The 21,348-nt window shown below is 42.3% G+C and overlaps 1 protein-coding gene across 1 annotated transcript in view; it reads right to left on the bottom strand.

Moving 5' to 3' along the window:
* Positions 1 to 21,348, bottom strand: part of LOC306980372 (serrate RNA effector molecule homolog) — a 26,044-nt gene continuing 4,696 nt past the window's right edge. Inside the window, exons 5-21 of the mRNA XM_079579726.1 lie at positions 20,981 to 21,041; positions 16,744 to 17,041; positions 14,303 to 14,583; positions 12,964 to 13,050; positions 12,745 to 12,886; positions 10,714 to 10,835; positions 10,573 to 10,634; positions 9,461 to 9,539; positions 9,228 to 9,392; positions 7,582 to 7,743; positions 6,749 to 6,902; positions 4,939 to 5,051; positions 3,434 to 3,514; positions 3,207 to 3,351; positions 1,421 to 1,537; positions 271 to 376; positions 1 to 205 (exon numbers count right to left, since the gene is read on the bottom strand). Of these exons, the coding sequence (XP_079435852.1) occupies positions 130 to 205; positions 271 to 376; positions 1,421 to 1,537; positions 3,207 to 3,351; positions 3,434 to 3,514; positions 4,939 to 5,051; positions 6,749 to 6,902; positions 7,582 to 7,743; positions 9,228 to 9,392; positions 9,461 to 9,539; positions 10,573 to 10,634; positions 10,714 to 10,835; positions 12,745 to 12,886; positions 12,964 to 13,050; positions 14,303 to 14,583; positions 16,744 to 17,041; positions 20,981 to 21,041 (2,251 nt within the window). The 3' untranslated portion in view covers positions 1 to 129. The remainder of the gene's footprint in view (positions 206 to 270; positions 377 to 1,420; positions 1,538 to 3,206; positions 3,352 to 3,433; positions 3,515 to 4,938; positions 5,052 to 6,748; positions 6,903 to 7,581; positions 7,744 to 9,227; positions 9,393 to 9,460; positions 9,540 to 10,572; positions 10,635 to 10,713; positions 10,836 to 12,744; positions 12,887 to 12,963; positions 13,051 to 14,302; positions 14,584 to 16,743; positions 17,042 to 20,980; positions 21,042 to 21,348) is intronic.

Genomic DNA, 21,348 nt, shown 5'->3' with positions numbered 1-21,348 from the left:
AGATGATGTTTATTGTAACGTGACAAAAACCACTCACTCGTTCATTCACTCGAAACACAACAAAATGGAAGGAATCTCGGAATAAAAATAATAATAAAAAAAAAAGGATTAAAAAAAAGGTGTGAAAGTCTAAAAAAAGTCGAGGTCGTCGGGGGCGTCCAGGTCTCGGTATTCGATGATGGTTCTCGGGTCGCCTCTCATCCCCCTGGAAACACACGGCTTTAGACAAAAGGCAGATTCACAAACATCACTGCAGAGACTGGGCCAGACCTGGAGCTCCTGGGTTTGTTCTGGAACCCCGGGGGGCCTCCTCCTCCGCCTCTGAAGTCGTAGTTTCCTCGCCCGGCTCCGAACTGCGCTGGATACGGGGCCCCGCCTTCGAAAACACACAATGTTAACGTTTAACCTCTTAACTCCCGCCTCAACCGAGAGGAGCTTTTTACGCACGTCATCACATTATTTTCCCAGCATTTTTTTGTTGGATATTCAACTCATTTTTGTGACTTTTTTGTCATTTTTTTCGGCAATATTTTATCACATTTTTGTAAAAACATTGTGTCAAATTTTTATCACATTTTTGTAAAAAAAAAATTGTCAAATTTTTATCACATTTTTGTCAAATTTTTATCAGTTCAGTTCAGTTTATTTGGTCAAAATTATGACAAAAGATTTACATTCAGCTAAGTATACTTCTTCATAACACAACATATAAATACCAATTATCACATTTTTGTCATTTTTTTGTCTAATTTTTTCGTCCGTTTTTTATCAAATTTTTATCACATTCCTGTTACATTTTTGTCATTTTTTGTCAATTTTTTGTTATTTTTTTGGTCATTTTTTAGTTAATTTTTATCACATTTTTAGTCAATTTTTTTGTAATTTTTTTTCGTCAATTTTTGTCTCATTTTTTCGTCAATTTTTGTCTCATTTTTTCGTCAATTTTTGTCTCATTTTTTCGTCAATTATTTATCAAATTTTTTATCACATTTCTGTCACATTTTTGTAATTTTTTGTCAAATTTTATCACATTTTTGTCATTTTTTTGTCTCATTTTTTCGTCCGTTTTTTATCAAATTTTTATCACATTCCTGTTGCATTTTTGTCATTTTTTGTCATTTTTAAAAAAACATTTGGTCAAACTTTTGTAATTTTTTTTTTATCACATTTTTGTCATTTTTTTGTCCATTTTTTATAATTTTTTTGGTCAAATTTTTATCAAATTTTTGTCATTTTATTAATTTTTTTTTGTCGATTTCTTGTGACATTTTTGCCACTTTTTCATACATTTTTCGTCTCAGTTTTGTTGTTTTTTTCCTGAAGCTTTTGGATTGGGGTAAAGCCAAACTGGGGAAAACGTGCTCGGTTCAGGTGGGAGTTAAGGGGTTAAGAACAGCTCAGGCTTCACTGTGGGCCGTACCAGGGAACCCGGGCATGGGCGGCCTCACTCCGGGCGGGTATCCCAGGATGCTCTGCTGCTGCTGCTGCTGCTGCTGTGGGGACTGACCGGGGAACGCCTGCATCGCGGCCGGAGGAGCTGAAGACGACACAACAGAGACAGATACAGAAAACGCTTTAACTTTCAGTCAAGAAACCGATTAGCAAACATTCAGTGTGAAAACTGGATCAAATCGGGATCACTGATGGAAATATCTGCAAATGGGGGAGGAAAACTGGGGGAAAAATACAAAAAGGCACACAAAAAAATGGGGGGACAATGGAAAACAAATGGTGGAAATGGGAAAAAATAGAATTGGGAAAGATTTGGCAAAAATGGGGAACAATGGAAAAAGCAAAAATTGGGACGAAAATGGGGGGAAAACATAGAAAAAAGGTGGAAGAAAAGTGAAAAAAAATTGCAAAAAAGTGGAGAAGAAATTGGCCCAACACAAAAATTGGGGGAGAAGAGTGGGAAATAAAATTCAAGAAAATAAAAATTGGGAAGAAATGGAGGGAATATTGTGGGGAAAAAATGGAATTGGGAAAAATAGTGGAAAAAGGTTTTGGTTCTGCGGCATTTGTAACGTATAATATTGGCAAGAAATTGGAGAGAAAAAAATGTGGAGAAAATGGGCAAAAAAATATTAAAACGGGGGACAAAAAAGGCACACAAAAAATGGGGGGGACATGGGAAACAAATGGTGCAAATGGGAAAAAATGGAATTGGGAAAGATTTAGCAAAAATGGGGGGAAAAAATAAGAAAAAAAATAAGAAAAAAGGTGGAAGAAAAGTGAAAAAAAAGTAATCACAAAAAAATGTTGAAGAGTGGGAAATAAAATTCAAGAAAAAAAACTTGGGAAGAAATGGAGGGAATATTGTGGAAAAAAATTAGAAAAAAAAATGGGGAAACAAATGGAATTGGGAAAAATAGTGGAAAAAAGTTTGGGTTCTGGCTGCATTTGTAACGTACAATATTGGCAAGAAATTGGAGAACATTTTTTTGGAGAAAATGGGGAATAAAAACACAAAATGGAGAAGAAATGGGCAAAAAAATGGGGGGAAAATGGAAAACAAATGATGCAAATGGGAAAACATGGAATTGGGAAAGATTTAGCAAAAATGGGGGGAAAAATTAGAAAAAAGGTGGAAGAAAAGTGAAAAAAAAAATTGCTAAAAAGTGGAGAAGAATGGGGGAAAAAAATTCAAGAAAAAAAATTGGGAAGAAATGGAGGGAAAATGGGGAAATGGGGAAACAATGGAATTGGGAAAAATAGTGGAAAAGATTTGGGTTCTGGCGGCATTTCTCATAATATTGGCAAAAAATATGATTTTTTTTTTGGAGAAAATGGGGAAAAAAAACACAAAATGGAGAAGAAATGGGCAAAAAAGAAATTAAATAGGGAAGAAATGGGGGAGGAAAACTGGGGGGGGAAATTCAGGAAAACAGCAAAACAAATTTGGGGGAAAATTGGAAGAAATGGGGGGAAATTGTTAAGAAAAAAAAAACACGGAGAAAATAGAAAACAAATGGCGGAAATGGGAACTAATGGAATTGGGAAAGATTTGGCAAAAATGGGGAAAAAGAAAGAAGAAATTGGCCCAAAAAAATGGTATTGGGAAAAATTGGGGGAGTAGAGAGGGAAATAAAAAACAAGAAAAAAACATTGGAAAGAAATGGGGGGAATATTGATGAAGACTGGGTATTTCTGACGTGCCCCCCTCTTGTATCTGTGAGTCTAAAAGCTGCTTCACAAACGGCTCTGACCTGGAGGCGGGACGGGCTTGTTCTCGGGGAGGGCGGGCCTCTTGGGGTCCAGCAGGAAGTTGTTGAAGAACTCCACTTCCTGTCTGACGGCGGAGACTTTGTCCCCGTGTTTGTTGAGGATGTGTTTCCGCACGAACTCCGGCGCCTGAAACGCGACACACACGGGTTCAGTTTTATCCGCCAGCGTGAGGACTTTTGACTTTCGAGGGGCAGAAAAACCAACAGACCTTGAACTTCTTCCCGCTGAGGGGACAGAGCCACTTGTCTTTGCTGAGCTCCTGAGTGTTCGCCACCAGGAACTTCTCCACCTGAAACACAAACGCTTTAGGGACGTTTTCTCCACATGAGGCTCCTCGTTTTACACTTTTCTGTGGAAATGAACCCCGTCAGCCTGAGGCGCTCGGCTCAGCTGCACACGAGCCTCTGGAGCCTGATCTTCTCTACGAGAAACTTTGGTCTAAGCTACGATTGTCTCTTAGTTTGAACCATTGCAGACGAGCAGCTCACGTTTTTACAGACCTAAAAATCTTATAAGACAAAACAAATCGCAGTGTTAGAGCTGAGCACCATTAAACGACACCAGTTTGGTATCGAAGAGAAGGTTCAAAAGCAGGAACCCAAAAAGAAATATAAAATCTCTATATTCAAGTTTTGACGCTGTTGGTCATCAATGTTTAAAAGAAAAAAAAAGTGGGAAAAATTGGGGGAAAAGGTGAGAAAAAAAAGCCTTTTTCAAAAGCAAAAGAGATTAAACTGAATAAATAACATGTTTTCTGGTTCTATAACACAAAAGCGATGGGATTTATGGCTCTTTGAAAGGAGCCGTTCATTCGGGAGCCGTTCACTTTAAAGAGACGTTCAAAAGGATTATGCTTTTTTTTTTTTTTTAAGAAAGTAAATCCCTCCGAAATTGACTTGATTTGTGAATTTGAACACAAAAGTCACTATTTCACACAATATAACATTGATATTTCCCTCTATGGAGTTTGTCATCACAAAAAACAATCACACAACCAGATTAAGCTTCTATTTCTCTCATTCACGTAACGTATTATACTTTATATATATATATATTAAAAAAAAAGAGCCGTTCATATCATTCACTGTAAAGACTTGTTCAAAAGAGCCGGATCGTTCGCGACCGACACATCACTAAACAGCGTGCCAAAAAAAAAAAGGAATGACTAAAAGTGATAAAAAAAATGAACAAAAAGTGACAAAAAGTTACTGTCAGTTTAGTAGGTCTTAGCTTTCAAATGAGGCGTCACCTAAAGGCTGTGAGCTCCAGTCGAGAAGCTTTGAGATTTGGATCTGAAAATGCTCTCGTTGAAGATGAGGATAAGAGGTTAAAGGTCCTGTAATGGACTTGATAATAATTTCATTATTTTGAAGTACTTCCTGTTTGATGATGTCATATCCTGTGTGCTGAATAAGGAAGTGTTTAAATCTGATTGCGGGAAGGGAACACGGCACCTTATGGTTATGGTTTTTAGCTCCCAGTTGGAATATTTGGAGTCATTTCATGGAGTATTTCTACTATTTGTGTGGATGTTGATATTGTAAATTGTTTTGCTTTCAGCTCTTACGGTGCTCACTGTGAACTAAACGGAAATAAAGAAGGACAAAGATCCACTTGTAGCTTTATCACTGGGATGCTACAGGTCCTGTTTTCCTGGTGAAGCGCCCCCTGCTGGTCGCACTCAGTGACAGCGTGTCTGTCTGTGGGAAATACCTCGTGTTCCGGGTCTTTCTTCCCGAGTCGAGTTGCCTCCTCTTCACTGACCGACTCCAACAGCGGCAGCAGAGGAGCCACGCGCTGCTCGCACATCTTCAGGTGCTCCGAGACTGCAGAACAAACCCGAGTCACACAGACAGGGTCATTTACAGGCTAGGGTCATTTATTTGTACTTGTGGGTAAATTCGTCTTGCAATTCTGAGAACTAGTCGACACATTAAAACACATTATACAAAGATAAAACATCACATATTTAAATATAAAGCTTGTAAGTCTCCAGATACAAACAGGAAGTGCCTTTGGTACAGATACAAGTTTAAGCCACTTGACAGTAACAAAGATAAAAAGCCGTGTCAGGGGTGATTTGATCCCGACTTGTTCATAAAGGAAAGGGCAGCGGGAACAAGCTAGAGCTGCAACTAACGATTATTTTGGTAATCGATTAATCTACCAATTATTTTTACGATTAATCAATTAATCGCTTGGCTGTGAATGGTGTATGAAAATTGTATTTTTTCATTTATTTTTAATCACATGAAGCTAAAGTGGCTTCTTTTGAGGACATGTTGATGGAGTAAACTTAAACTGTTGTAAAGTGTTTTTGAAGGCTCTTAGTGCCAGTTCTGCTTTATTAATTGGATGAGACACAGACAGATATTTATGAAATTTTCAATGTACAAAACTCTACAGGCCCTAACTTGAAAAACAAAGTAGGTTTCCATCAAAAATAAAACATGTGCATGTAATTTTTGCTCTTTTTAAGTCTGTGTTTACTAGAAAACGATTAATCGATTACTAAAATAGTTGACAACTATTTCAATAATCGATTAGTTGTCGATTAATCGATTAGTTGTTTCAGCCCTAGAACAAAGCTTTTCTTAAAACGGTTCGTGAGGCTCATTGGAATCAAAAACCGACGCCCAGACGGAAGCACCGACACTCCGACAAAGGATGCTCAGTGTCTTTACGATGCTTCGTCCTCTCTGACTGGCTGAAGATAAACTTCAACCTAAATGAGAGCAAAACTGAAATTGTTTTGTTCGGCAGTACTGAACCAACCTTTGATCTCGGTGTTCCCTTCAGCTCCCATGGAAGAAATCTTGGAGTCATGATTGACAAACAAATCAGCTCTGTGGTTAAAACAAGCTTCTTTCAGCTCCGATTGATGCTAAAGTAAAACCATATCTGCCTTCTAACCAACTGGAGAAATTAGTCCACATGTTTATTTCTACACGTCTGGACTATTGCAGTTCTTTGTACCACGGTCTTGATGCTGCTTCCATTCGTCGTTTGCAGCTCGTACAGAACGCAGCTGCATCAGTCGCTATGACCACATCACTCCTGTTCTACAGTCTCTTCATTGGCTCCCGGTGCCTTCAGGATACAATTTAAAATCCTGCTGTTTGTTTTTAAATCACTGAATGGCCTGGCTCCAGAGTATCTGTCTGAAATGTTGACTTTGTATTCTCCTGTGAGAGCCCTGCGGTCATGTGACCAACAGCTTTTAACCTTTTAACCCCTCTAACCCCACTCTAGGAAAAAAAAAACGCTGTGACAGAGCGTTTGCAGTCGCTGGACCCAAACTTTGGAACGAGCTCCCTTTGAGCATCGATCAGCCTCATCCACTGAGAGTTTTAAGTCACTCTTAAAAACACGCCTCTATACACTGGCTTTTAACACGAGCTGAGTTGATCATTCCTCAACAACTGGGCCACGCTGACTTTTGTGAAGTCGACTTCCAATAACTGAGTCCTCTGTGTGTTTTAAGATGACAGAAGAAGACAGAGACGTGGGTGATCCTCCTCACCTTCAGCCTGGGTGATCTTAGCCACAGGCAGGGGGCCCCGCACGTGCATCAGGCCGCAGCGATGGGGCATCTCGTCCTCCGCCGGGTACTCACAGAAGTTATAATAATCCACCGAGTGAACGAGCCGCAGGTACAGCAGCAGCCGGTCCAACACCTGAGGGAACCGGGCAAACGGTGAGAAATGGGGAACAATTAAAGGAAGAATGGGAAAAATAGGGGAAAATTCAGGGAAAAATGTGTAATAAAATAAAAGGAAGAACTGGGAAAAATAGGGAAAAATTAGGGAAAAATTTGTAATAAAATAAAAGGAAGAATTGGGAAAAATTAGGGAAACATTTGTAATAAAAAAAAGGAAGAATTGGGAAAAATTAGGGAAAAATTTGTAATAAAATAAAAGGAAGAATTGGGAAAAATTAGGGAAAAATTTGTAATAAAATAAAAGGAAGAATTGGGAAAAATTAGGGAAAAATTTGTAATAAAAAAAAGAATTGGGAAAAATTAGGGAAAAATTTGTAATAAAATAAAAGGAAGAATTAGGAAAAATAGGGAAAAATTAGGGAAAATTTAAGGAAAATTTGTAAGAAAATAAAAGAAAGAATTGGGAAAAAAAGGGAACAATTGGGAAAAAAATGTCTATATTTGTAACATATAAAAAAAATATATACAGAAAAAATGTTTTAAAAATATCTGGAAAAACATGTTTAAAAAAATGAATAAAATGGGGATAAACTGGGAACAAAACAGAAAAAAAGCAAAGTCAAAACGATCACAGTGTCAGCGACGTCAGAACAAACTGAAGGATTTTGGGAGAGTCACCGACACCGGGCCCTGACCTGCAGCAGCGTGTCGTCCGTCTCCAGGGCGACCTCAGAGGAGGCGGGGTCTTTGCCCTCGTTGGCGTCGTGGGCGGAGACTCCCGTTAGCTCCTCCTCCTCCGCGCTCACCTCCTCGATCAGGAAGTCCGTGATGTTCCTCAGCACCGGGTTCGACTCCATCTGGAAACAAACGCAGGAGGATTTAAGGCCATGGACAGACAGAGCCGGGCTTAAACGTGCGGGTTTATTTTATTTAAACATGGGAAGGAACCAAGGGCGGGGGATGTAAGGGGGGAAAATGGTAACGCAGAAAAATATGTTACAATTTTTTTCAAAAAGAAAAAATGGGAAGGAAACAGGAGAAAACAAAAATCTAAAGTAGAATTGGGGAAAAAGTAGAGAAAGAAAAAAAAAGGTAATGATACAAGAATAATAATGACAAAAACATTAGTAGAGGCCCCAAATATCTGATCTACAATCCTGTGTGTGAAGCTCTAGACTGTAAAATGTGTCGGCTGTCCTGTGACAGCAGGGGGCGCTTTTTTACCGCATAGTACTACCCATGGTTAGTAGAGTAGAAGACAAAAATCAGCAGATTCCAAAACTAAACACCTTAAAGGTCCTATATCATGCAAAATCGACTTTTTGGAGCTTTTAGCCATGTTGTTTTGCTATTTCCTTATCAAAAACCCCCCCAGAGTGGTTTGTGGCTTCATTCACGCAGCTCTCTAGCCTGGCTAACACTGGGGACACCAATTCATTTTCTCGTGGGAGAGGTGTGGTTTACGATCGTCCATACTCGTTTATTGGGCGATACGGAAATTTTTAAAAAAAAAAGTCTCATGCGTCTGCACGTAGCCACAGCCAATCGTATCATCGTATGAGATGACGTATGACGTACCCGCTGTAAACTTTTGAGATAAATTATTTAGAACAAGGTCTAAAGCTTGATCAAAAAATACCATCGTGTCTGCTGCTGTCATGTTGGATCCGTAAATAAACTTTTTTTTTTTTATCCGTAAATAAACTGCAAGCTTCCGTATATCGAATAGCGCGTCATCATCTTGCCGTCCCTCCTCGCTCTGTGATTGGTTCCCAAATCCATGCGAAAATTTTGGCCATGGTCCCCAGTCTCTGAGGCTCCGCCCTCTCCTGGTGAACGACTGAGTGTTCAGTTGTGTCGTCACAGCGGAACGGAAGTGCTCGACGTCTGTAATGTAATGTCTTACAGCCTGATTTTAATTTGTATATTATTTCTGTCATAAGAGAGAAACAAAGAGAAAAAGAAAAAAAAGGATGAGCCCGAGGTGCTTCCAGGTTCAGCTGTGGCCAAAACAAACACCCCTGAGCGTCTGAACAGATCAGTCATGTTTGCGCTGCAGCTGAAGATGGAGCTCGTTATAACTGGACACACCTGTTCTTTATTCTTACCTAACGATAATGTCACGGAGAAAAAGAAGCGCGTAACAAAAGTTTGCAACAAAAAATATAAGAAATAGGATCTGAAGTGAATGAAGTTATTACAGATTTTCACTGCGATGTTTCTCAACCTGAGGCCTGAGTTGTTGGAGGCTCATTTTATAAATCAGACAGAATGGGAAGCCTCTATTACAATCGGTTCCAGAGTCAGTGTCAGGAGTTAATCTCGTAGCTGTGTGGTTTACCTGCGAGCTCCACAGCGCCCCCTTCTGGTCCAGCGCGTGGATGAGCTTGGCCGACAGCCGGATGTCGTTCCTGATGACGGGTTTGTGGTGCGTGAGGCCGTTGACGCTGCGCACGCGCCTGCACAGGTCTCTGTTCACCACCGGGGCCAGCTCCACGTCCTTCAGCTGAACAAACACACAGAGAGGGGTCAGGCCTGCAGGGGGCGCCGGCACAGCGGCCGCTCAGCTCATACCCGGATGTTCTGCAGGTTCCAGCAGGTCTCTTTGATGTTCACGCTGCGGTCGAACGTCACCCAACAGCGGCGCAAAAACCTGCCACAACAAACGCCGTCACTTTGGGTTGAGTTAGTGACATGTTAGAGCGGTTCAGGAAAGAGGCGGAGTCTGGTCTCACTGCAGCGTTTCATTCAAAAAGTCTCTCCATGACGATGTAAAACAGAGCACGTAGATGTTAACCTCTTAACTCCCGCCTCATTGTAAAGCTAAGATCTACAAAACTCATCTAAATGGATCTTTTTCCTCACGTCATCAGATTTTTTGGGGGTTTTCAACTCACTATTGTAACTTTTTTGTCATTTAAAAAAAAAAATGTCACGTTTTTCGTCACCTTTTTGTCATTTTTTGTCATTTTTTGTCTTTTTTTCTGTCTTTTTTTCTGTCACATTTTTGTCATTTTTTCATCATTTTTTGTCATTTTTTTTGTTATTTTTGTCAATTTTTTGGTCACATTTGACATTTTTTTCACATTTTTTTGGTCATTTTTTCGTCACAATTTTTGTCATTTTTTCCGTCACTTTTTTGTCACATTTTTCGTCACTTTTTCACATTTTTTTGTCATTTTATCGTCACATTTTTTTGTCATTTTTTGTCACATTTTTGTCATTTTTTCATCACTTTTTTGTCATTTTTTTCATCACTTTTTTGTCATTTTTTTCATCAAATTTTGTCATTTTTTCGTCACTTTTTTGTCATTTTTTTCATCACTTTTTCATCATTTTTTTCATTACATTTTTGTCATTTTTTCGTCACTTTTTTGCCACATCATCATTGTTTTCGTCACATTTTTTGTCATTTTTTGTCTTTTTTTTCATCACATTTTTCATCATTTTTTCCCATCACTTTTTTGTCAAAGTTTTCTCACTTTTTTGCCTCATCATCATTGTTTTCGTCTCAGTTCTGTCTCTATTCTCACCTTTTTTCCTGAAGCTTTTGGACTGGGGTAAAGCCAAATGTGCTCAGTTCAGGTGGGAGTTAAGGGGTTAAAGAGTCGTGTCCAAAGTCATCCCTACCTTTCCTAACACACTTCTAAAGTCACATCAATCATGCACTGGGCGGCGACACTGACCTCCTCTCGGGCTGAGGGTCGGACAGCGCCACCCTCAGGAAGCCTGGGTACTTGCGGCAGAGCTGTGGACACAGAGAGAACAGTCAGTCCGTACGTCACGCCGGGTCAGACGTGTGCGAGTCCAGACGTGTGCGAGGTTACGTTGGTGAGCTCCTCCTTGGAGACCTCCGGCGGGATGCTCCGGATGAACAGCGACGTGGTCAGGTGGAGGGGGCGGGGCTTCGCAGGTCCCTCCTCCTTTTTCCCGCGCTCCTTTCGCCGCTCTGAAAACACAGTCATGTCGTGAGCACATAGGTTCTGACATCAAAACCTGGATGAAACGCAACTTTCTAAAACTAAACAGTGACAAAAGAGACCTCATCATCATTGGCCCAAAAAACATCACCAAATCTGCTCAAGACTTCTGCCTCCATTCCGACAGCACCATCCGTCCCCACTCACCCGCAACCTCGGTGTTCTCCTCGACCCCACTCTTTCCTTCGAACCCCACATCAAGCTAATAACCTGGACTGCTTTCTTCCATCTCAAAAACATATCACGACTCCGCCCATCCCTCACTTTCTCTGCCGCTGAAACTCTGATTCATGCCTTCATCACATCTAGAATCGACTACTGCAACAGCGCCCTCTACGGCTCACCATCCAAAACCCTCAATAAACTCCAGTACATCCAAAACTCCGCTGCCCGCCTCCTCACGCACACTCGCTCCCGTGAACACATCACCCCTGTCCTTCAGAACCTCCACTGGCTCCCCGTCCCTCAACGCATCCAGTTCAAGATCCTCCTCATCACTTTCAAATAGGGGTGTAACGGTTCACGGGGATGTATTGAACCGTTTCGGTTCGGCCTGTTCGGTTCGGTCCACTTGCGTACCGTTTCGGTGTATTATTTTCATTAAATAATGTAAATTTATTATTAGCGGCATATTAAGCGCCGCGGAACAAAGTTCCTACGTGAGTTTCCGCACGGACGCTATTGACTGACGCATATTGAAGCTGCACGAGAGAAACGGCATCATGGCCACAGCGAAAGAGAAGCCAGAGCTTGAAGACCCTCCACATCACTACAGTCTCCTGTTTGGGAACACTTTGTCTTTCCGGTTAAAACTCATGACGGGGACAGACGTTGTTGCCGACATTGTTCCACGGAGATCGGGTTTGCAGCAGCAACACATCAAACATGTTAACGCACTTAAAACGGCATCATCCGAGTGTGAAAACCACGTCTACTAAAGAAAAGCAGCCTTGTGCAAACACCGCTAACGTCGGCATCAAACAAACCCCGTCCAGTCGTTCGGATCAGGCAAAAGCATCACACATGGTGTAGGTGTTTTCATTGCTACGGATTTGCACCATATTCAGTTGTTGAAGGCGCTGGCTTTAAGTATTTGATTAAAAGTCTTGAGCGTCGCTACAATATCCCATCACGTCCGCACTTCAGCCAAAAAGTTATACCAGCACTTTATGAAAAAGCTCAAACTGATGTTGACAAGCTATGAGTGGCTCACTGTATCACTTACAGTATTTACATTTCTATTTTAAATGCTACAAAATGTGTATTTCATTACAAGAGTGCAATTCATTTAAAATATCACCCAAATGGGTCGCTTTTATTTATTTTATGCAAGAATTCTATTGTGTATTGGCAGCTATTCAAAAGAAAAATTTTGTTCTTATTTATTTGTACCGAAAATTAAACGAACCGAGCCCTCAAACTGTGAACCGAACCAAATACAATTTTAGCGTATCGTTACACCCCTACTTTCAAAGCCCTCCATAACTTGGCCCCTCCAGACCTCACCGACCTCCTCCACCATCACACTCCATCTCGCTCCCTCCGCTCCTCCAACGCCAACCTGCTGTCCCTCCCCTGTAAGACCAAGCGCCGAACCTGGGGAGACCGAGCCTTCTCCATCGCCACCCCAACTCACTGCTCACTGCCCCCACCGCTCCGTGCCTGTTCTGACCCCCCACCTTCAAGAAAGAACTCAAACCACACCTTTTTAAAAAGGCTTTTAATGTCCATTAACTGCCCTCTATTTTAATCTGCTCATTTTATGTGTGTTTTTATTCTTGTTTTCTGTAAAGCGTCTTTGAGTGTCTTGAAAAGCGCTATACAAATAAAATGTATTATTATTATTATTATTAATGCTTTTTAAAGTGTGACCCTCACCGCTCTCAGGCTCCTCCTCCTCGTCGTCCTCGCGCTCTGATTGGTCCTTGTCCGACTGCTCTTTGTCCGATTGGTCAGAGTCAGACTCGGAGGCGCTCCCTTCGCCGGAGTCGGCCGAGACGCTGCGTTTCCGCTTCCTGCTCTGGAGAAAGAAACGCCATGAGTCGTGATGGAGTTCGTGATGAAGTTTCCTCCAGGTTCAGGAGGTTTGAGACTCACTCGTTTCTTCTGCTCCGTTTCCTCCTTCTTCTCCTCCTCCGTCTCCATCGTCTCGTCTCCGTTCTGTTTGGCCTCTTCCTGCTCCTCCTTCACAAACACAACACACTTCAGGATTTACACAACTGATTAATTAACCCCTTAACTCCCACCTGAACCGAGCACATTTTCTCCAGTTTGGCTTTACCCCAATCCAAAAGCTTCTGGAAAAAAGCTGTGAAAATAGCAACAAAACTGAGACGAAAACAATGATGGAAATGTGACAAAAAAGTGAGAAAACATTGAGAAAAAAGTGACAAAAAATTGATGAAAAAGTGGCAAAAATGTGTTAAAAATTTGACAAAAAAAATAGAAAAATGTGACAAAAATGTGACAAAAATGTGACAAAAATGTGACAAAAAAATGACAAAAATCTGACAAAAAATTGACAAAAATCTGACAAAATCTGACAAAAAAATGACAAAAATGTGATAAAAAAATGACAAAAATGTGACAAAAAAATGACAAAAAATGTGATAAAAAAAATGACAAAAATGTGATAAAAAATGACAAAAATGTGATAAAAAAATGACAAAAATCTGACAAAAATGTGACAAAAAAATGACAAAAATGTGACAAAAAAATGACAAAAATGTGATAAAAATGTGACAAAAAAATGACAAAAAAATGACAAAAATGTGACAAAAAAATGACAAAAATGTGACAAAAAATGACAAAAATGTGACAAAAATGTGACAAAATGTGACCAAAAAATGACTAAAATGTGACAAAAAATATGACCAAAAAAATGACAAAAATGTGACAAAAAATGACAAAAAATGACAAAAATGTGACAAAAAATGACAAAAAAATGACAAAAATGTGACAAAAAATGACAAAAAAATGACAAAAATGTGACAAAAAATGTGACAAAAAATGACAAAAATGTGACAAAAAATGACAAAAAATGACAAAAATGTGACAAAAAATGACAAAAAATGTGACAAAAAATGACAAAAATGTGACAAAAAATGACAAAAATGTGACAAAAATGTGACAAAATGTGACCAAAAAAATGACAAAAAAAAAAGGCAAAAATGTGACAAAAAACGACAAAAAATGTGACAAAAATGTGACAAAAAATGACAAAAAAATGACTAAAATGTGACAAAAAAATGACTAAAATGTGACAAAAAAATGACAAAAATGTAACAAAAAAGCTACAAAAATGAGTTGAATACCCAACAAAAAATGATGGAAATAAATCTGATGACGGAAAAAGATCCTCTCGGTTCAGGCGGGAGTTAAGAGGTTAATTAAACCCTTGACATTAAACATCTCTCTCGTATCTGCAGCTCGTCACCTTCTTCTCCTCGTCCTGCGTCTCCGCGTCGGCGTCCGTTTCCGTCGGCGTCTCGTCCTTGTCTTTGTCTTTATCTCCTCCTCCTCCCGTCGCCGTCGCCGTCGTCGCTGCTGCTGCCGGATCCGGCTCTTTGCCGTCACTTCCTGGTTCTGCTTTGGCCCCGCCCTCTGCCGCTGTTGCTCCCGACGATGCGCCGGCCACGCCCCCTGCGTCTCCCGCGGCGACCGGAGCCTCGAGCGTCTGCAGGTCGAGGTCTGTGCCGCCCTCCATCTTTATCACGGCTGCGAAACACGGGAACAACAAGGTCACATGGTTTTCAGCTCCAGTAACGCCTCATTTGAAAGCTAAGACCTACAAACTGATCGGGTCAGGGACCAGAGGTGAGAGAATGTGACCATTAACCGTTTTAAACAAAGGGGGGAAATAGACAAGTGTCTGACCGTGGCTAATGGTTAGTGCAGGGGTAGGCAACATCAGGCCCAGGGGCCAAATCCGGCCCTCCAGCACAGAACCTCTGGCCCCAAGACGATTATGAGAAATATTCTTATACAAATAAGAGATCAAATACCTGTTAAAAGGGGGGAATTCTGCAAAATGGACGTTTTCAAGCTTTCCATCATGTTATTATGTCACTCCCTCATTAAAAACATGGCTGAAGTGTTGCCTTGGCACATTCACGTATTTCTGAGTAATCTGTAAAGACTCTGATGGCGGCCATTTTAGGGATAGGTTTGCCTGAGTCCTCCTAGGAACGCCCCCACCTCCTGGAGACGCCTCCGAGCTTTCGTCACCAGCCGAGTAACCAACCACTGCTCCTCAGCAGAACCCCCTCCCCACTGATGCCACAGACAGCGTGTGGAGGGGGCGTGTCTAAAGGCTCAGAGGTTCTTAAAGAGACAGAGGCCTATTTCAAGACATTCACTACAGCCATTTTGAGAGAGACATTTTATACAAGGCAGTTATTCTGATTTACTGCATTTACAGACCAACAGAAGGTTTAAAGTAAGTCTCAAAATGCGAGAAATGGTGTCAGTGGTCAATGGTGTTTTAAAAATGACCTGTCAGAACATCTTTGGTCATATATTAAGGCGAGACACTGCAGGTGAATAGGATTTTTTTTTTTTTTTACAGATATCAATTTGAAACTGTTGCTGTCGATCACTGACATAAATGTGAGAAAAAAATACATGGCAAGTTTTCTGTCATTTTATCTTTTCATATAAGAACAAGGTGTTTTATGCCTAAAAATGCCCCAAATTTCCCGTCTTTTCGGCGACGAAATCTGAATAATGGACAGAGCTACATTCAAATTTATGGTTTCATTTTATTGATGAATCAGTTACCAAGACTTTTTCAGAGCGGATTGTGGATTTCGTGTTTAGTTTTAAAATAAGCTGTTTTTTAGTGGAAAAAATTGTAAAAATTTAATTCTCGCCTCATTTTTTGACATTCAAAACTCAATAAATGGGGCTTAAGGGATTAAATAATAAAAAATCCCTCTGAAAAAATCTTCCAAACATTGTTCAGTCCAAGGCTGGAAAATGTGAAGTCTTTAGGTCCGACTGACGTGGACATAGTGTCGCCACAATGACAGAAACATGTGTTTGGAGAAAAAGGCCCTTGAAATTGTGTTCTCCCATATAAGTCTATGGGGGAACATTGAATCAGCGCAATATTTAAACATGTTATTGTGAAGATTAGGCATATTTTCTGTTTCCGGGTGAAAGCTTGTATGTTCAGAGACCAATTTAGCCCAAAACCTGAAAACTGAAAGAAAATGAGTTTTGCCCGTAGTGTCTCCCCTTAAACAGTGATTCTTAACTGGGGGGTCGGGACCCAAAAGTGGGTCACAGAACCATTTTCAGTGGGTCGCGAATCTATAGGGAACTTTTATTCAATATCTTCCATCTGAAACTGCTCAGAAACACTAACTGTGTCTGTTATAATGAATGTTAGTGGGTTATTTTTATCATAATTTCAGTCTTAAAGGGAAATCTGCTGCTTGTTCAGCAAACGCTTGTGTGGAAAATACAATATTTTGTACGATTTAGGACAAATGACAGTTTGATTTGGGTCCTGGGCTCGTCATCAGAGGGTAATGGTGGATCCCAAAGGCCTGACACTGAGGTCACCATGTTCCACTTCTGTCACTACTGCAGTGGAACGTTTGACCGTACATAGTTTCGAACTGTAACTGTAAGGAAGTGTGAGGGCCCCCGAGCAGCTTCAGCTCAGGGCCCCTGGACAGCCAGCACCGGCTCTGGTTTCTTTAATGTGTTATTGTGGCTTTTCCGGCACTTTTTTGTTGCTCTTTTGCCACGTTTTGTTGCGTTTTCATCCTCATTGTTGTCACTATTTTGACACTCTTAGATTTGGGTAAAGCCACACAGGAGAGAACGTGCTCGGCTCAGGTGGAGGTTAAAAACGCAGAGTTCTCTCACCTGCGTCCATGAGCTTGAGGATCTTGGCGTTGTGCTCCATGTCCAGCTTGACGTCGTCCAGCCAGTGGTTGTCGAACAGGAAGAGGAAGACGTCGAGGCGCGTCTTGAGCGCGGCCTGAGACCCCGCCCTCCTCGCCGCGATGTCATCGGGGTGGTACTTGGAGCGGAACCACTCGTGCTGTTTGTGCGACAGGAAGAAGTCCTGCAGCTGCTGCCGCCTGAAGTCCAGCTTGTACTGATTGTAGCGTTTGACGGCCTCCGTCTCGTCCACGCTGTCCTCCAGGTTCAGCAGGAAGTCCTGGAGACGAGAGGAACGTTCTTAACGCCATAAACAATACAAAGACCTTTCCGTCACAGAGGAACGTTCTTAAAGCCACAAACAATACAAAGACCTTTCCATCACAGAGGAACGTTCTTAAAGCCACAAACAATACAAAGACCTTTCCATCACAGAGGAACGTTCTTAAAGCCATAAACAATACAAAGACCTTTCCATCACAGAGGAACGTTCTTAAAGCCACAAACAATACAAAGACCTTTCCATCACAGAGGAACGTTCTTAAAGCCACAAACAATACAAAGACCTTTCCATCACAGAGGAACGTTCTTAAAGCCACAAACAATACAAAGACCTTTCATCACAGAGGAACGTTCTTAAAGCCACAAACAATACAAAGACCTTTCCATCACAGAGGAACGTTCTTAAAGCTTTCCATCACAGAGGAACGCTCTTAAAGACACAAACAATACAAAGACCTTTCCATCACAGAGGAACGTTCTTAAAGCTTTCCATCACAGAGGAACGTTCTTAAAGCCACAAACAATACAAAGACCTTTCCGTCACAGAGGAACGTTCTTAAAGCCACAAACAATACAAAGACCTTTCCATCACAGAGGAACGTTCTTAAAGCCACAAACAATACAAAGACCTTTCCATCACAGAGGAACGTTCTTAAAGCCACAAACAATACAAAGACCTTTCCATCAAAGAGGAACGTTCTTAAAGCCACAAACAATACAAAGACCTTTCCATCACAGAGGAACGTTCTTAAAGCTTTCCATCACAGAGGAACGTTCTTAAAGCTTTCCATCACAGAGGAACGTTAACGCCACAAACAATACAAAGACCTTTCCGTCACAGAGGAACGTTCTTAAAGCCACAAACAATACAAAGACCTTTCCGTCACAGAGGAACGTTCTTAAAGCCACAAACAATACAAAGACCTTTCCGTCACAGAGGAACGTTCTTAAAGCTTTCCATCACAGAGGAACGTTCTTAAAGCTTTCCGTCACAGAGGAACGTTCTTAAAGCCACAAACAATACAAAGACCTTTCCGTCACAGAGGAACGTTCTTAAAGCCACAAACAATACAAAGACCTTTCCATCACAGAGGAACGTTCTTAAAGCTTTCCATCACAGAGGAACGTTCTTAAAGCTTTCCGTCACAGAGGAACGTTCTTAAAGCCACAAACAATACAAAGACCTTTCCGTCACAGAGGAACGTTCTTAAAGCCACAAACAATACAAATACCTTTCCGTCACAGAGGAACGTTCTTAAAGCCACAAACAATACAAAGACCTTTCCGTCACAGAGGAACGTTCTTAAAGGCACAAACAATACAAAGACCTTTCCGTCACAGAGGAACGTTCTCAAAGCCACAAACAATACAAAGACCTTTCCATCACAGAAGAACGTTCTTAAAGCCACAAACAATACAAAGACCTTTCCATCACAGAAGAACGTTCTTAAAACCACAAACAATACAAAGACCTTTCCATCACAGAGGAACGTTCTTAAAGCCACAAACAATACAAAGACCTTTCCATCACAGAGGAACGTTCTTAAAGCCACAAACAATACAAAGACCTTTCCATCACAGAGGAACGCTCTTAAAGCCATAAACAATACAAAGACCTTTCATCACAGAGGAACGTTCTTAAACTACAAACAATACAAAGACCTTTCATCACAGAGGAACGTTCTTAAAGCCACAAACAATACAAAGACCTTTCCATCACAGAGGAACGTTCTTAAAGCCACAAACAATACAAAGACCTTTCCATCACAGAGGAACGTTCTTAAAGCCACAAACAATACAAAGACCTTTCCGTCACAGAGGAACGCTCTTAAAGCCACAAACAATACAAAGACCTTTCCATCACAGAGGAACGTTCTTAAAGCCACAAACAATACAAAGACCTTTCCGTCACAGAGGAACGTTCTTAAAGCCACAAACAATACAAAGACCTTTCCATCACAGAGGAACGTTCTTAAAGCCACAAACAATACAAAGACCTTTCCGTCACAGAGGAACGTTCTTAAAGCCACAAACAATACAAAAACCTTTCCGTCACAGAGGAACGTTCTTAAAGCCACAAACACTACAAAGACCTTTCCGTCACAGAGGAACGTTCTTAAAGCCACAAACAATACAAAGACCTTTCCGTCACAGAGGAACGTTCTTAAAGCCACAAACACTACAAAGACCTTTCCGTCACAGAGGAACGTTCTTAAAGCCACAAACAATACAAAAACCTTTCCATCACAGAGGAACGTTCTTAAAGCCACAAACAATACAAAAACCTTTCCATCACAGAGGAACGTGAGGAACTGTGGGTATTTACTGTGGCCAACTCTTCAGAAAACAAAGACATTTTACAGAAACTTTGAGTTAAATCTACAGTAAGGTGTCTTCTGGTATCGAAAAAATTAAAGTATCAGAAGCGAGTACTTTTGATGCTGTTGGTCCATCGACAGCATTAAAGGTCTTATATCATGCAAAATCGACATTTTGGAGCTTTAACCATGTTAACCTCTGTCAGAGACAGAGCTAGCCCGGCCTCTGTCAGAGACCCGGCCTCTGTCGGAGACCCGGCCTCTGTCAGAGACCAGGCCTCTGTCAGAGACCAGGCCTCTGTCGGAGACCCGGCCTCTGTCGGAGACCCGGCCTCTGTCGGAGACCCGGCCTCTGTCAGAGACCAGGCCTCTGTCAGAGACCAGGCCTCTGTCGGAGACCCGGCCTCTGTCAGAGACCAGGCCTCTGTCAGAGACCAGGCCTCTGTCGGAGACCCGGCCTCTGTCAGAGACCAGGCCTCTGTCAGAGACAGAGCTAGCCCGGCCTCTGTCGGAGACCCGGCCCCTGTCGGAGACCCGGCCCCTGTCGGAGACCAGGCCTCTGTCGGAGACCCGGCCTCTGTCAGAGACCAGGCCTCTGTCAGAGACCAGGCCTCTGTCGGAGACCAGGCCTCTGTCAGAGACCAGGCCTCTGTCAGAGACAGAGCTAGCCCGGCCTCTGTCGGAGACCCGGCCCCTGTCGGAGACCCGGCCCCTGTCGGAGACCCGGCCCCTGTCGGAGACCAGGCCTCTGTCAGAGACCAGGCCTCTGTCAGAGACCAGGCCTCTGTCGGAGACCCGGCCTCTGTCGGAGACCCGGCCTCTGTCGGAGACCCGGCCTCTGTCAGAGACCAGGCCTCTGTCAGAGACCAGGCCTCTGTCGGAGACCCGGCCTCTGTCAGAGACCAGGCCTCTGTCAGAGACCAGGCCTCTGTCGGAGACCCGGCCTCTGTCAGAGACCAGGCCTCTGTCAGAGACAGAGCTAGCCCGGCCTCTGTCGGAGACCCGGCCCCTGTCGGAGACCCGGCCCCTGTCGGAGACCAGGCCTCTGTCGGAGACCCGGCCTCTGTCAGAGACCAGGCCTCTGTCAGAGACCAGGCCTCTGTCGGAGACCAGGCCTCTGTCAGAGACCAGGCCTCTGTCAGAGACAGAGCTAGCCCGGCCTCTGTCGGAGACCCGGCCCCTGTCGGAGACCCGGCCCCTGTCGGAGACCAGGCCTCTGTCGGAGACCAGGCCTCTGTCGGAGACCAGGCCTCTGTCGGAGACCAGGCCTCTGTCAGAGACCAGGCCTCTGTCAGAGACAGAGCTAGCCCGGCCTCTGTCGGAGACCCGGCCCCTGTCGGAGACCCGGCCCCTGTCGGAGACCAGGCCTCTGTCGGAGACCCGGCCTCTGTCGGAGACCTGGCCTCTAATGGAATACAGGCCAGTATTAGAGAATCTACGGTATGTTTTTCCCATAATCGCCCAGCACTAAGTTTCAGCTCAAATAAATTTGCTATTTTCTCCCCATTTAAAGGCAAGAACTCGTCTCATAAGCACTGACGAAAACACAATTAAGAAGCAAATAGCAAGAAATGATTTTTCTGCTCCGATACCAGTTAAATGTGTTCAGTGGTTTATACCTTGAAGGTCCTCATGGTGGGGGGCCCTGGAGGAGGCAGGTCCGGATCCATCAAACCCAACCTACAACAACAACAACAGTCACTCTGTTTACATTACAAAACAAAGTCTGAATATGAAGTAATAAATGAAGATTAACCTCTTAACTCCCGCCTGAACCGAGAGCATTTTCTCCAGTTCAGCTTTACCCAAATCCTGTAGGCCAGTGTAACACCTCATTTGAAAGACCTACAAAACTAAGTTGATCTTTTTCCTCACATCAGATTTTCTTCAGCACTTTTTTTGTTGGGCAGTCGTCGCATTTTTGTCAATTTTTCATGACTTTTTCGTCAAATTTTGCTCACTTTTTTGTCAATTTTTCGTCAAATTT

The sequence above is a fragment of the Gobius niger genome (genome assembly GCF_951799975.1).
Source record: "Gobius niger genome assembly, chromosome: 21".
NCBI classification, from domain to species: domain Eukaryota; kingdom Metazoa; phylum Chordata; class Actinopteri; order Gobiiformes; family Gobiidae; genus Gobius; species Gobius niger.
The sequence above is the reverse complement of the archived record's forward strand: the minus strand, read 5'-3'. Positions and strand labels throughout refer to the sequence as shown.